This window comes from Callorhinchus milii, unplaced genomic scaffold, assembly GCF_018977255.1.
Source record: "Callorhinchus milii isolate IMCB2004 unplaced genomic scaffold, IMCB_Cmil_1.0 Scaffold7, whole genome shotgun sequence".
Classification (NCBI taxonomy): Eukaryota; Metazoa; Chordata; class Chondrichthyes; order Chimaeriformes; family Callorhinchidae; genus Callorhinchus; species Callorhinchus milii.
The window spans coordinates 27,907,773-27,924,744 of NW_024704748.1; the positions used below are offsets into that span (position 1 = coordinate 27,907,773).

The following is a 16,972-nucleotide window of genomic DNA, read 5'->3' on the forward strand; positions in this document are numbered from 1 at the left end:
TCGGTTTGGGCTGGGAATGGGGCTGGGGGTCGGTTTGGATTGGGGGTTGGGCTGGGCATTGGGGCTGAAGGTTGGTTTGGATTGGGGGTTGGGCTGGGCATTGGGGCTGAAGGTTGGTTTGGATTGGGGGTTGGGCTGGGGACTGAGGAGCAGAGATGTCGCTGAGAGAGAAGCTTTGGTCTGGAGACTCCACGTTTACACTGTGACAAATCTAAAATTTCAATGTCCAAGTTGCTCTTTGTGTTTGAGAAACATTTACAATGAGGATAATTGACATTATAGTGGAGGCCACGAGGTTCCCATTTGCATGGATTTTTCCTGGATTTCCATCACCTCAGCCATCACTCCTCCTCCTCCTCCTCCTCATCATCGTCCTCGTCGTGGCAGTGAGTAATCTCTTGGGGGGTTTGGGGGGTTTGGGGGAACAGGTTGGGGGGTTTGATCTCACTGACCGAGCGCGTCAGGTGGTGACGTTTTTTCTCTGTTTCCTTAATGTCCAGCGACGAGCGGTTCCTCGTAGCCATCGGGGACTCTGCATCGATCTCCACATGGCTGTGCTCAACCGTGGACTCGTGAGGCATCTGAGAGGGGGATGGGAAGGGGAAGAGGGTGAGAGGGAGAGATTGGGGAGAGGGAGAGAGGGTTAATGTACTACGTACTAGAAAATTCTAAATAAACTTATTATGAAGTAAACGATGTCCAATGGCAGATCAGTGACATTAGCCGACCTAGTGGGTCAGACATTAGTCTCAAAGCGCTTTGAGATACATTAGAATATACACCACAGAAACAGGCCATTCGCCCCAACTGGTCAATGGTCCACATGAGCCTCCTCCTGCTCTTCCTCAACTAAGCCTTCAAGCATAACCTTCAATTCACGACGTGAAAGGCAATATATAAATGTAATCTTGTTATATTCCTTTCTCCCTCATGTACCTATCTAACTTCCCCTTAAATACATTGTGCTATTTGCCTCAATAACTCCTTGTGGTAGCATGTTCCACATTCCCACTACTCTCTGTGTGAAGAAATTTCTTCTAACTTCCCTATTTGATCTAATTGTAACTATTTTATATTGATGACCCCTGGTTTTGGTCTCCCCCACAAGTGGAAACATCTTCCCTGTATCGACCCTATCAAAACCTTTCATCATTTTAAAGACCTCTATCAGGTCACCTCTTACCCTCCTCTTTTCAAGAGAAGACTCGAAGCATGTTCAGCCTTTCCTGATAGATATAACTTCTCATCCTTGTGAATCTCCTCTGCACCCTCTCCAGTGTCTCTACATCCCTTCTATAATGTGGGGACCAGAACTGCACAGTATCTAAGTGTGGTCTAACCGAGGTTCTATAGAAGTTTACCACAACTTCCCTGCTTTTCATTTCTATCCCTCTAGAAATAAACCTCAGTGCCTGGTTTGCTTTTTTATGGCCTTATTAATAATAATAATAATAATAATCCTTGCATTTGATATAGCGCTTTTCACGTAGGGAGGACGTCCCAAAGCGCTTCACAGAACACACTGTAAAGTGAATTGACTGTATATTTGTGGGCGAACGCGGCAGCCAATTGCGCACAGCAATGTCCCACAAACAGTCGTAGATTATAAATGACCAATTTATTATTGTTTTGTTTTGGAGGGATTATTATTAGGCTCTGTGTGGAGTAAGGAAACTTGCCCAAGGTTTCGCCCTCTGCCTGGAATTGAACTCAGGTCTCTCACTTGCAAAGCGAGTGCTCTAACCACTGAGCTACAGGACTCCACAACCTACTTTTAGTGGATTGTGTATGTGTACCCCAAGATCCCTTTGCTCCTCTACCTCACTTAAGGTTTTTATTTTCCAGGATGTATGCGATTTCCTTATTCCTTCTACCAAAATGTACCAGCTCACACTTTAATACATTGAATTGTATTTGCCATTTAAATGCCCACTCAGCAAGTTTATTAATGTCTTGCTGTAATTTGCTGCAGTCCTCCTCTGTAATAACTACTCCCCCAATTTGGTGTTGTCTGCAAATTTTGTAAAGTGTAGTGACTGTATATTTTGTGGGCAAAATGCGGCAGCCAATTGCGCACAGCAGTGTCTGTCCCACAAACAGTCATGGGTTGAATGACCAAATTATTATTATTATTTATTTTGAATAGATTATTACCCCTGGAAAGTGATCCGCCAATCGACTAACAACCAGGTTCCTACTTACTGCTGGTAAAGAGAGGTGTATGGAGTAAGGAAACTTGCCCAATGCTTCGCCCTGCCCGGGAATCGAACCCAGGTCTTCTAACTACAGGACTCTAATTCTCTAACAAACCACTCTAACAAGCTACACACGCCTCAGACATGTACTCACCAGGACATGGGCAGCACGGAAGAGGTAGCTGAAGGGATAATACAGGAGGTTGATGAAGGAGGCGGCATAGAGGTCTGCGTAACGCATGACCTGGCTGGCGAACAGTGTCTGTCGTGAGCCACTGCGGAACAGGCTTCCCATCATCCCATAGCACATGTCCATGTCATGGGTCACTTTCTGAACCGGGGATAAAAGAGGGAGAGGAAAATGAGAAGGTGAGGGAGAGGAGGAGAGAGGAGAGGGTGAGGGAGAGGAGAGGGGAGGGAAGAGGAGAGGGAGAGGGAAGGGAGAGGGAGGGGAGAGGAGGAGAGTGGAGAGGAGTGTTTATACTGCGAGCACCATCACCAACATCAGCAGGCCTAACCTGAGGCCATCAACTTCCTCCCCCTCAGCTGCTCCCCCTCCCCCCTGGCCCCTTCTCCCATCCCCTGTCCCTACCCCCCACCCCCATATCTCCCTTCTCCACACCCTCTCCCTCTCACCCCTTTCCCCCCAACCTCCCCCTCCCTCCCAGCCTCCCCTCCCACTGGCCCAGGCGCTAACCTTGATGCGCCGCTGGATGGTGCTGATGTCTGGTCGCTCACTGCTGCTGCTATCTAAGTGTCTGAGAGTGAAAAACAGAGTAAACAAGCAGAATCCACAGAGAGTGTATGGAGAGTAGCAGGTTAGTAACAATAATAATAACTAATACTCTCTACTCCATGACATTAAATACTTGGTGTAGGGAGGATTAGTTGAATATTCTGTGTGTATAAAGTATACGTTTACTGGAGAGGTTACTCACACTCACACAGGGGGCTGACGGAGAGGTTACTCACACTCACACAGGGGGCTGACGGAGAGGTTACTCACACTCACACAGGGGGCTGACGGAGAGGTTACTCACACTCACACAGGGGGCTGATGGAGAGGTTACTCACACTCACACAGGGGGCTGACGGAGAGGTTACTCACACTCACACAGGGGGCTGACGGAGAGGTTACTCACACTCACACAGGGGGCTGATGGAGAGGTTACTCACACTCACACAGGGGGCTGACGGAGAGGTTACTCACACTCACACAGGGGGCTGACGGAGAAGTTACTCACACTCAGACCAGGGCAGAAACTCACTTGTAAAGTTCCGCCAGAAATATATCTAAACTCTGCAGCTCCTCAAACAATTCTGAAGAGGGAAGGAGAGAGGCTGTTTATGTTTATCCCTCACACACTCTGATACACATCTTTATACACTACCTGATACACACCCTTACACACTCCCTCACACACTTACTGATACACACCCTCACACTTCCTTACACACTGCCTCACACACTCCCTTACGCACTCCCTGATACACACCCCGATACACACCCTTACACACTCCCTCACACCCGATACACTCTTACACCCCCCCGATTCAGTCCGACACACACATTTACACACTCCGATACATACCCTTACACACTCCGATAAGCACCCTTACACGCTTCGATACGCACCCTTACACACTCCCTGATACACTCCCTTACACTCCCTGATACACTCCCTCACACACTCTCATATACACTACCTCATACACAACCTGTAACCAATTCTCCTGACGCTGATTCTGGGCTCTTTACCCTCAGACACCACCACTGTCTGTACGAACACGTACACACACAGCCTGCACACACACCGTGTATACACAGCCTGCACAAACGCGTACACACACAGCCTGCACACTTGTACACACAGCCTACACATACATGTACACATACAGCCTGCACACATGTGTACACAGACAGGCTGCACACACGTGTACAGACAGCCATCCACATACGTGTACAGACAGCCTGCACGCAAGTGTACACACAGCCTGCATACACGGGTACACACACAACTTGCATACTTGTGTACAAACACATGCTGAGCATGGATAGTGATATAATCAGCAGACACAAACCGAGCTGCAGACTGTGGGGGGAGGGGGAGAGGGTTACACTAACACGCTAACACGCACTGCTCTTGTCTGTCCACACGTGTAGCTCCTGTGCAAGCTCCGGGATGACGAGAAACGTCCGCCAGCCTTGTCGCTTCTTGGACTTGAGGATGTCCCCGAAGATGTGGTCCCCGATGTACAGGATGTCTTTCCCTTTGGCCCCCAGCAGGTCACCCATGATATCCGAGGATCCTGGCAAAGTCACCACGTCAGACACACTCCTCCTGCTCTCCATCACGGCAAGGACACAGCTACAGCACAGCACAAACACGGCTACAGCACAGCACGGACACGGCACAGACACGCGAGGACATGGCTACAGCACAGCATTGATACGGCGAGGACAAGGCACAGATACGGTGAGGACACGGCTAGGACATGAAGAAGGCACGGCACAAACACGGAGAGGACACGGCACAAACACGGAGAGGACACGGCACAAACACGGAGAGGACACGGCACAAACACGGAGAGGACACAGTACAGATATGGTGAGGGAACGGCACAAACACGGAGAAGACACGGCACAGATATGGTGAGGAAACGGCACAGAGAGGACACAACACAGACACAGTGAGGATCCGGTGTTTTACCTCCTGAGTAAACAATGCCGTGCTGTAGTGGCCCTGTGTGGGTCCCGATCTTCAGCTGTCCTGTCTTCTACACAGAGCAAACCTCAGTCAGTCACACAGTCAGTCACACAGACAGTCACACAGAGTCACAGACAGTCACACAGACAGTCACACAATCACACAGACAGTCACACAATCACACAGACAGTTACACAGCACTTCTCATTACCCCGCCAGGCTACCCGTTACTCACAGTGTCTACCTGCCGCAGGACGGTGCCCTCACTGAAGAACAGGGGTTTGCGAGCGTCCACCACGACCAGGTCAAAGTAGGAATGCCACTGCCGGTGCGGCGTGCCAGGCTGTGGGAGAGGCAGAGATCACCACGGCAACCAGGGCACCCATCAACCACGTCGCCCATCGACCAGGGCACCCATCAACCACGTCGCCCATCGACCACGTCGCCCATCGACCACGTCGCCCATCGACCACGTCGCCCATCGACCACGTCGCCCATCGACCACGTCGCCCATCGACCACGTCGCCCATCGACCACGTCGCCCATCGACCACGTCGCCCATCGACCACGTCGCCCATCGACCACGTCGCCCATCGACCACGTCGCCCATCGACCACGTCGCCCATTGACCACGTCGCCCATCACCCACGTCGCCCATCACCCACGTCGCCCATCACCCACGTCGCCCATCACCCACGTCGCCCATCACCCACGTCGCCCGGCAACCACAGCATGGCACTACAGGGGAGGGAGGGTGGTAATAAAACGGGGGCAGGAGGGGGCAGGTACATAGTGGGCGGGGGTAGGTATGTAGCACACACTGTGGGGGGGGGTATTTAGAACACACTGTGGGGCGGGTTTAGAACACACTTGGGGGGGGCGGGAGAAGGGATAGGGGTTATGGTTGGGGTGGGGCGCATGACAGACCTACCTTGGGACCATGGATGAAGTCGAACATATACGTCATGATTTTCTATAAGAGAAACAGACGGGATTCAGAGGTCAGCTCCAACACTGCAGCCCCTCCACACCCAACCCCCCCCCACACACAGGCACACGCAAAGATAAAGACAGACATACTCACAGACATACAGACACACAGCAGACAGACATACAGACAGAGAGACTGACACCTAGACATACAGACAAAGAGACACATACACAGACAGAGAGACAGAAAGTGAGGGTGGGGGTCACAGCGAGGGTGGGGGGGGGATCACAGTGAGTTACGGTGAGGGTGGGGAGTCACGGTGAGGGTAAGGGTCACGGTGAGGGTAAGGGTCACGGTGAGGGTAAGGGTCACGGTGAGGGTAAGGGTCACGGTGAGGGTAAGGGTCACGGTGAGGGTAAGGGTCACGGTGAGGTACCCACGTTGGTGTACGTGAAATCACTGTTTGTGACCAGAAACACTTTCCCAAACTCAGTCATTCGGCTCAGCAGAAGGGGCAGTTTGGGCTGTAAATAAGGAAATTGGTCATTTAGTGGCATTGTCAGAGGGGCTGAGAAAATCAGGGACCCCATCACCCAAACCCCCCAACACTCCACCCCATGACCCCAACACGCCAGCCCATCAACCCAACAATCCACCCATCGCCCCACCCCATCGTTCCCCACCTCATCACCGTACCCCCCTTACCTCTTTAACCACGTACATCTCCAGGTTTTCCAATGTTTTCTTTTTCAAAGATCCCTAAACAGAGAGAGGGCAGAGAGAGTGAGGGAAGAGGAGTCAGGCAGACAGTGTGGGACCCGAGGCTCAGTTCTCCCCCCACCCCCACACCACCCTGAGCTCACTCCAGCAGCAGATGGCATGTTCACAAGGCTCCAACATGCCTCGTCACCACACAGTGTCTCACACACAGTGTCATACACACACAGTGTCACATACATACACACGCACAGTGTCACACACACACACACACACACACACAGTGTCGCACACAGTGTCGCACACACAGCGTCGCGCACACAGCGTCGCGCACACACAGCGTCGCGCACACACAGCGTCGCGCACACACAGTGTCGCACAGTGTCAAATACACACATAGTGTCAGACACAGTGTCACATACACAGTGTCACGCGCACACACACACAGTGTCACACACACTGTGTCACACACACTCTCTCAAGTACAGTGTCACTAAGTTAAATGCAGTGTAAAAGCATTGAAGGTTTACCTTATAATGTACCCAGTCCACAGCATCTCTCACATCCTGGAACATACTCTTAAAGGACATGAAGAGATCACCTTCCTTACACCCCGTTTCACAGCTGTGTAACATACAGACACATCAGGTCATCTTCTGTCTGCTGCAAGCAGCACTCTGACAGTGCCCAGCCCAGCCCAGCCGGCCCCTAACCCTCAGCCCCCAACCCTCGCCCCCAACCCTACCCCCCACCAATGAGCTCAGATACTCACCTTGTGTACCGGGAGCAGTTGGTGAAAAAATCAACCAGACAAGCAAACAGGTAGGTCTCTGTAGACAGAGAGCGAGAGAGAGGGAGAGAGATAGAGAATGTAACAATGACAATGCACTATATATCTCAATCCCCAACCAGCAGCACTTTGGGTAATGGTCCTGTATCTCCCAGCCCACATTAGATGGGGATCACTCCCACTCAATCACATACACAACAATGTGATTATGTAGCCCCTTCACACGGACAATGTCTCGCAGTGCTGACAACTGCAGTTTGACGTCACTATACAGGGAGGGGAGGTTGGAGAGGAAAGTCTTCAAGTATGATTTGAAGACTGGCAAAAACGGGACAAGACGGAGGGATCGAGGGAAAGAATGGTGGAGAGGAGGGGATGAATGATGTGCTGCAAAAGACCTGAAGCAGCTGAGTGAAGGTGGTGGGTAGTGGAGGGGATGTGAGCAAATTGGAGGGAAGGAGCTGAGAGGATATGAAGGGATTTGAGAGTGAGATTGAGGATTTTGAAATCAATCTATTTTGCAACGAAACCAGTGAAGCCTGGAAAGGACTGGGTTGATGGGGGTGCAAAGCCTGTTATGGGCAAAGATACCTTGTTAACAATGAAGCCGGGGAGAACATTGAGGAGCACATTAGGAAATCAAAGCGGGAGGTGACGAAAGCATGAATGAGAGTTTCAGCAGCTTTGAAGTAAGATATGGGTGAAGATGACTGATGTGGCAGGTAATTGGGGGCTGATGTGGTAGGAATGGGGGGATAAGGAGAGGGTTGGGAGCATGCGTGTGTGGTGTGTGTGTGGGGGGGTAAGGGGGATAGGGGGCAGGGGTGAGGTATGTGTGGGGGGTAAGGATAGGGGTGTGGGCAAGGGTGACGCGTGTATTTGGGGGAGGTAAGGATAGGAGTGGGGGCAGGGGTGAGGTGTGTGTGGTGGGGGTAAGGATAGGGATGTGGGGGCAGGTGTGACGGGTGTGTGGAGGTGGTAAGGATGGGAGTGGGGGGGGTAACGATAGAGGCTGGGGTGGGGTCTTACCGGGCAGGTTGAAGAGAGTGTTGAGGATGTAGAAACGCTCAGTGTCGTCCCGCTGGATGAATTTGTTGGGATAGCGTTCCCTGATCTCTGGGCTGCAGCACAAACATAGTCACAGGGAGCACATACACACACAGTCACAGGGAGCACATACACACACAGTTACAGGGAGCACATACACACAGTTACAGGGAGCACATACACAGCCACAGTCACAGGGAGCACATACACACACAGTTACAGGGAGCACATACACACACAGTTACAGGGAGCACATACACAGCCACAGTCACAGGGAGCACATACACACACAGTTACAGGGAGCACATACACACACAGTTACAGGGAGCACATACACACACACAGTCACAGGGAGCACATACACAGCCACAGTCACAGGGAGCACATACACACACACAGTTACAGGGAGCACATACACACACAGTTACAGGGAGCACATACACACACAGTTACAGGGAGCACATACACAGCCACAGTCACAGGGAGCACATACACACACACAGGGAGCACATACACACACAGTCACAGGGAGCACATACACACACACAGGGAGCACATACACACATAGTTTCACATACACAGCCACAGTCACAGGGAGCACTTACACACACACACAGTCACACACACACACACAGTCACAGGGAGCACATGCACACACACAGTCACACCCTCCCCACCGAACCAACCCCCATCCCACCCCCTCCAAGAACCACGCCACTTCCCACTGGGAACCCCCCCCCCCACCTCTCCCACCCTCCTCACCGGGAAAGCCCCCACTCCCCACCCCCGCCCTCCCCCACACTCACCCTTTCATAAAGTTAAAGCCATGGACACACACCAGGATGTTTCCATATGCATCCACCTTCAGCAGGTTACCATACAGCGTGTCAAACAGGAGACCCCTGTGGGGGAACAATAACACACACAGACCCTCAGTCACCCCAAACGCCTCTCACAGGAGAGACACCACCTCATTGACACTGATATATATATATACACAAACACATATACACGCATACACACACACACACTAACATGCATGCAAACAACCACACACATGCATGCACCAACGCACATGCACACAGGTGCCCGTAAACAGGCACGCACGCATGCACAGGCGCACACACACACACACACGTGCATACACACACGCGCACGTTTACGTGTACGCACACTCGCGCACACACACGCGCACACACAGACACATATATATACACACACAAACACATACATATACACACACACATATACACACACACACTCCCAGTTCTCAGACCACATTTACCTGGTTGGAAACATGGGATCATAGACGAAGTTGACAAGCTCCTGAGGATAGCCGATGGACAGCAGACGCTCCACAGTCAGGTCAAACCCTAGAGCCTCGTACTCCGGGGACTTGTACACTGCAGGGAGAGATACCTTCACACTGTACACATACCCTCACACTGTACATACCCCTCACACTGTACACACACCCTCACCTGTACATACACACACATTCACACTGTAACACACACACACCCTCACACTGTACACACACACACCCATTCACTGTACACACACCCTCACTGTACACACACCCTCACACTGTACACACACCCTCACACTGTACATATACACACACATTCACACTGTACACACACACCTTCACACTGTACACACACACCTTCACACTGTATACACACACACACTGACTGTACACACCCTCACACTGTACACACACTCACACTGTACACACACACACATCCTCACACTGTACACACACACACCTTCACACTATACACACACATCCTCACACTGTACACACACCCCTCACAGTGCTCTCTGCGCGCTCTCTCTCTGTACTCTTTAACTTTGCTCCCTCTGTGCTCTCTCTGTGCTCCCTCTCTCTTTCTGCTCTCTCTCTCTCGCTCTGTGCTCTCTCATTGCTCTCTATCCTTGTACTCTCTCCCTCTGCTCTCTCACTGTACTCTCTGTGCTCTCTCTCTCTGTCCTCTCTCTCTCACTGTGCCCTCCCTGTGCTCTCTCTCTGCGTGCTCTCATAGAAACATAGGAATTAGGTTCAGGAGTAGGCCATTCGGCCCCTCGAGCCTTCAATAAGGTCGTGGCTGATCTTCTAACCTAACTCCATCTTCCTGCCTTATCCCCATATCCCTCAATCCCTCTATCCTTTAGATATCTATCAATCTCAGTCTTGAACATGCTCAAGGAATGTGCATCCACAACCTCTGGAGTAGAGAATTCCATAAATTCACTACCCTCTGAGTGAAGAAGTGTTTCCTCAACTCAGTTCAAAAAGGCTATCCCTTAATCTTGAGACTAGTTTTAGGTTTTCCAACCGGGGAAACAGTCTCATGGCATCTACCCTGTCCAGCCCCATAAGAATCTTATACGTTTCTATAAGATCACCTCTAATTCTGCTATATTCTAGAGAATATAGGCCAAGTTTACTCAACCTAATCTCATAGGCCAACCCCTTCACCCCAGGAACCAACCTAGTGAATCTATGCTGCACTCCCTCTAAGGGGAGGATGTCCTTTCTTAAATAAGGAGACCAAAACTACACACAATGTTCTAGGTGCGGTCTCACCGAGGCCTTAAACAACTGCAGCAAGACTCCCCTACTTTATTCCAACCCTTTTGCAATAAACGCCAACATGGCTTTAGTCTTCCTAGTTGCTTGCTGTACCTGCATACTAACTTCTGGTGACTGGTGTATAAGGACACCTAAATCCCTCTGAACACTAACACTATCTAATCTCTCCCCCTCTAGAAAATAATCTACTTTTCTGTTTTTACTACCGAGGTGAATAACTTCACACTTCCCCACATTATATTCCATCTGCCACCTTTGCCCACTCCCCCAGCCTATCTATATCCCTTTGCAATCTTTTTGTATCATCCTCAGAGCTTACTCTCCCACCAAGCTTAGTATCATCCGTGAACTTAGATATTTTAAGTTCTATTTCCTCGTCTAGATCATTGATATAGATTGTAAACAGTTGAGGCCTAAGCACTGATCCTTGTGGCACTCCACTAGTCACATCCCGCCAATCTGAGAAGGTTCCGTTTATCCCTTGTCTCTGTTTTCTTCCCGTTAGCCACTCTTCAATCCATGCTAATATATTGCCTTTAATTCCTTGTGCCCTAATCTTGTGTAGCAGCCTTTTATGTGCACCTTGTTGAATGCCTTCTAAAAATCTAAATAGACTAGATCTACTGGTACCCCCTTACTAACCTGCTAGTTACATCCTCAAAGAACTTTAAAAGATTTGTTAAGCATGACTTCCCTTTTGTAAAGCCATGTTGACTCTGCCTAACCATGTTATGGTCTTCTAAGTAACCCACTATCACGTCGCTAATTAAGGATTCTAGAATTTTCCCTACTACCGATGTCAAACTGACTGATCTATAGATCCCCATCTTCTCTCTCCCACCCTTCTTAAATAGTGGTGTTACGTTTGCGATCTTCCAATCAATGGGAACCGTTCCAGAATCCAGAAAATTTTGGAAGATTAAAAACAAGGCATCCATTATCTCAGCAGCCTCCTCTTTATAAACCCCAGGATGCAGGCCATCAGGTCCAGGGAATTTGTCATTTTTCAATCCCAACAGTTTCTCTCGTACTAATTCTTTACTGATGTTAATTTCCCTATGTTGCTCACTAACATTAGCTTCTTGGTTCCCCTCTATTTTTGGTAAGTTTTCAGTGTCTTCTAACGTGAAGACAGAAGCAGAGTATTTGTTTAATAACTCTGCCATATCTTTATCCCCCATTGTAATTCCTGCTGTCTCTGTCTGTAATGGACTCACATTCACTTTTGGTAGTCTGTTCCTCTTTATGTATTGCAAAAACTCTTGCAGTCCGTCTTGATGTTCCTAGCGAGTTTACCCTCATAATCCATTTCCTCCCTCCTAATCAGTTTCTTAGTCTTTCTTTGTTGCTCTCTGAAGCCCTTCCAATCCTCGGGTTTACTGCTCTTTTTGGCAATATTATAGGTCTCTTCTTTTAATTTTATACTTTCTCTAACTGTCCCTAACTCTCTTTCTCTCCCTGCTCTCTCTCTCTGTGCTCGCTCTCTCTGCTCTTTGCGCGCTCTCCTTCTCACTCTGCTCTCTCCGCTCTATACAGGGACTGATAATACAGGGGCTGGTTTACAAGGTGTAGCAAGCCCATTGGATGTCCCCTCTGCACACAGTGAGGACGGGATGGGCTGCTGTGCAGACACTCACCTGCCAGAGTGTAGTCCATGTCAAACCCAAAGCATTTAATCTTCTCCATGGCAAGACTTCTATTCACAAACACCCTGCAGGACACAAACCTTTCATTAGCCAGCTCTAGGGAACTGGGGTCTCAGCACGAGGGGGCGGAATCTTTGGCAGGAGGGCAGGATCTTGTCATGAGGGGTGGGTTGTCACGAGGAGGTGGAGTCACAGCACAAAAGGGCATGCTCCCGCACACACGTGCAGACACACACACGTGGTGGGGGGGAGGGAGTGTCAGACTAACCTTCCTGATGGGTCAGGTGGGGAAGCTCTATGGACTCAGGCTGGAGCCAATTTATTGTTGGACATTTCAGATCAAGGTCACAGAAAATCCCTTTTAATCTCTGCATTCATTCCCACTGTGCCAGCACAGTCACTATCAGCCTCTCACTATCAACAGGGGAACTGCTCAGTCCTCGCTGACCGGCACCACACAAGCTGGGAGCAACTCTCCCTGTGTAACGCTCTCCCCGAGGGCACACTCCTCCTGCAACAACCTGGCCTTATTTACAGAACTAAGCAAAATAATAAGCAGTTTTACATTTGATTCAGAATCTTTCACAGAACGTCTCAAAGCGCAGGATTTACTATAAAGTGCAACGAATGTGTATTTATTTAGATGCATAACAACATCCCACAAACAGCCATGGAGTGAGTACCAATTTTATTTGGAGGATTGTCAGCCAGGACACTGGGAGAATCTCCCTTCCTTTTTTGAATAGTACTATGGGATATTTAATGTCCACCTGAACAGGGAGATGGGACCTCAGTTTCATGTCTCAAATGAAGGACATGACCTGTGCCAATGTAGTGCTCCCCCAGCACAGTACTGTAGTGCCAGCATGGATTATCTGACTTCCAAGTCCCGACGTGGGCTGTCCGTGGCACCCAGTCTCATTAGAGTCCTGTAGCTCAGTGGTTAGAGCACTTGCTTTGCAAGCAAGAGGACCTGGGTTTGATTCCTGAGCAGGGCGAAATGTTGGGCAAGTTTTCTTACTCCAACGCCTCTTACCTAACAGTAAGTAGGAATCCGCTTACTAGTCCATTGGCAGATCACTTCTCCGGGGATAATAATCCCTTTGAAACAAATAAAATAATAATAGTTTTGTCACTCAATCCATGACTGTTTGCGGGACACTGCTTTGTGCAATTGGCTGCCGTGTTTTGTCCACAAAATAGACAGTCACTTCACTTTACAGTATATTCTGTGAAAGGCTTTGAGATGTCTTGTAAATGTGATAAAGCGGTACATCAAATACAAGGATTATTATTATTATAATGTCTGGCTGCCAAGTGCTGGATGAGTGGGGTGTACCTGTGATAGGCCTCTCGACGATACTTCTTCAAGGTGCTGCCATCCAAGTTCCCAGTGAGATCAGCACTCAGCTTGTCGCTCCAGGAAGACATGCCTGCCCAGGAATCTGCAAACACAGAAGTTAGTGTCACAGAGAGCAGCAGCATCAGCAACATAACGGAACAGTGCTGGTGCAGCATCAGCACAGCCTGTGAATAACCACCTAAACAACACAACTGTAGATAGAATCATCGAATCCATTGGGCCTGTGCCGGCTCTTTGAAAGAACGACTCAACTACATTTAAAATTACATTTGTGAAGCGCCGTTCATGTCGGGAGGACATCCAAGGCGCTGAACAGTCAGGGATCAGGACCCAAGCGTGGGGGGCAGGGTTGGGGTGAGGGAGGGCAGAGAGGTAGGAGGGCGGCTGAAGGCACAGTCGAAAAGGAGGGTCTTGAGTCATGTCTTGAAGGAAGCAAGGAAGGGAGCAAGGCGAAGGGATTGTGGGATGGAGTTCCATAGGGTAGGGGCTGGGGGAGGAAGGTGACCAAAGGCACGGGCGAAAAGAAAGATCTTCAGCAGAGACCTGAAAATGGGAAGGGAGGGAGCAAAACGAAGGGAGTGAGGAAGCCAGTTCCAGAGCCTCGGGGAATAGTGGCTGAAGGCACGGCCGCTGAGGGTGGAGCGGAGGACTCGGGGGACAAGGAGGCCAGACCCAGAGGAACGAAGGCAATGGGTACTTACCCCAACTAGTCCCACTCCCTCACTCTTACCCCAACTAGTCCCACTCCCCCCCACTCTTACTTCAACTAGTCCCACTCCCCCACTGTAATCAGCGGGCTCCGGCTGCTCCATGTCCCCCGCCGACCCGCCCTACCATTTCAGCCTCTCTGCCCCCACTCTCTGGAACTCCGTCCCACAGTCCCTTCCCCTCGCTTCCTCCCTTACCTCCTTCAAGGCCGGTCTCAAGACCCTTCTCTTCTCTTCAGGTCTGTGCCTTTGGTCTCCCTCCCACCTCTCTGCCTTCCCTCACCCCTACCCCTCCCCTGCCCCATGCTCGGGTCATGACCCCACTGTGGGACGCTGCTGTGCGCAATTGTCTGCCGCGTTTTGCCCACAAATACAGTATATACTTTACAGTATATTCTATGAAGCGCATTGAGACATCTAGAAGACGTGAAAAGCGCTATATCAAATGCAACGATTATTATTACAGAGAGCTGGCCGGATTCCTACGTTCTGTTGTCAAATATGTCACCTTGGAGTCAGTTCAGCTATAACGATGCAGCCTCTGCCTCCAGCACTTTACTAGAATGAGCTGTTACGACATGGAGCTTGAATCCACAACCTGTGACTTAGATGCGAGAGCACGATCAGTGAATCAGGCTGACAACTCGGATTAGACTGGAGAACTCTGAGATGCCGTCCGGCGTGGAGGGCGCTATAGAAATCCAAGTTGTTGTTGTTAGAGGAGCGAGCACCGAAACATATGATAGTTGAGTGAGCTCACTGGGTGTTGGATTCTGTGGGATTCATTATTGTTTTCTGTTTCTTTTTAACTTATTATTCCTCCCTTTCTATTCTTTGTCTCTCCATTTATATTGTGTTGAATAACACAGCCTGAAAGTGAATAACAGTTAAACTGATCGGCTGTTGCCGCAAGTCCGGCTCCGGCACCAAACCACTCAACAGCCACAATCACAGGGACAGGGAAGAGCTTCTAATGGACATCATCTCAACCCACAGATTCTCCAACCACAGCAAACAGCGACACACACACACACACTGAGCATCCAACCACAAACACAGTGAGGGGGCTGTGTGGGGCTGTGTGGGGGGCGTGTGGGGGCGGCAGTGTGGGGGGGGGGCTGGTGGGGGGGCTGTGGGGGGGGGGCTGTGGGGGGGGGCTGTGGGGGGGGGCTGTGGGGGGGGGGCTGGGGGGGGGCTGGGGGGGGCAGTGGGGGGGCAGTGTGGGGGGGGCGTGTGGGGGGGGGGCAGTGTGGGGGGGCTGTGTGGGTGGGGGGCAGTGTGGGGGGGGGCTGTGTGTGGGGGGGGCAGTGTGGGGGGGCAGTGTGGGGGGGGCTGTGTGGGGGGCAGTGTGGGGGGGCAGTGTGTGGGGGGGGCAGTGTGGGGGGGGCAGTGTGGGGGGGGCGTGTGTGGGGGGGCAGTGTGGGGGGCTGTGGGGGGGGGCGGGGGGGCTGGTGTGGGGGCGTGTGGGGGGCAGTGTGGGGGGGCTGGGGGGGCAGTGTGGGGCAGTGTGGGGGGGGCAGTGTGGGGGGGGGCGTGTGTGGGGGGGGCAGTGTGGGGGGGGGCAGTGTGGGGGGGGGGCAGTGTGGGGGGGGGGCAGTGTGGGGGGGGGTGGCAGCGACTTAAAGGGGCAGCTGATCCGGGTGCGGGCGGCTCTCCCCACTCGGCACAGCCTGACTCACAGCCCGGGGCGGCCGGGAGGTCAAGCCCGGGTGAGGCCGCTGTACCCGATCCCGGGGCTTAGGCCCCGCCTGGACACCCCGTTACCCAGGTAACCCGCGCACCGCGCAGGCGCCACTCCTGACGCCCCCCATCATGTTACCCCAGTGACGCCCCGGACCTGTTCCCCTGGAAACCGCCGTTATCCCGCGCGCCGCACTCACCGCTCCCGCCGCCAGCCCCCGCACTGCGCCTGCGCCGCTCCCGCCGCCAGCCCCCGCACTGCGCCTGCGCCGCTCCGCCGCCAGCCCCCGCACTGCGCCTGCGCCGCTCCCGCCGCCAGCCCCCGCACTGCGCCTGCGCCGCTCCCGCCGCCAGCCCCCGCACTGCGCCTGCGTCGCCCGCATGCCCGCCGCCAGCCCCCGCACTGCGCCTGCGCCGCTCCCGCCGCCAGCCCCCGCACTGCGCCTGCGCCGCTCCGCCGCCAGCCCCGCACTGCGCCTGCGCCGCCAGCCCCCGCACTGCGCCTGCGCCGCCACCCTCCTGCACTGGCCTGCGCCGCCAACCCAGTATATAATAATAATCTTTGTATCGGATGTCGCGCCTTATGATTGAG

The 16,972-nt window shown here is 51.9% G+C and overlaps 1 protein-coding gene across 2 annotated transcripts; it reads right to left on the reverse strand.

Annotated features, from left to right (window-relative positions):
• Positions 1–88: 88 nt before the first annotated feature.
• Positions 89–16,626, reverse strand: LOC103190706 (cytosolic purine 5'-nucleotidase). 2 transcript variants are annotated; one of them, XM_042337025.1, is made up of 18 exons: positions 16,581–16,626; positions 13,970–14,075; positions 12,622–12,695; positions 9,674–9,791; positions 9,195–9,290; positions 8,371–8,462; positions 7,324–7,381; positions 7,082–7,175; positions 6,540–6,593; positions 6,275–6,358; positions 5,835–5,876; positions 5,139–5,246; positions 4,907–4,970; positions 4,335–4,505; positions 3,464–3,515; positions 2,893–2,953; positions 2,350–2,526; positions 89–581 (listed from the first exon to the last, which is right to left on the reverse strand). In XM_042337025.1, exons 2-18 carry the CDS (start codon positions 14,059–14,061, stop codon positions 342–344), a joined length of 1,677 nt encoding a protein of 558 aa, XP_042192959.1. In that variant the 5' UTR covers positions 14,062–14,075; positions 16,581–16,626; the 3' UTR covers positions 89–341. The 2 variants fall into 2 exon arrangements, with proteins under 2 accessions (XP_042192959.1, XP_042192958.1); XM_042337024.1 differs by having other exon boundaries at positions 4,907–4,973.
• Between the last annotated feature and the right edge of the window lie 346 nt (positions 16,627–16,972).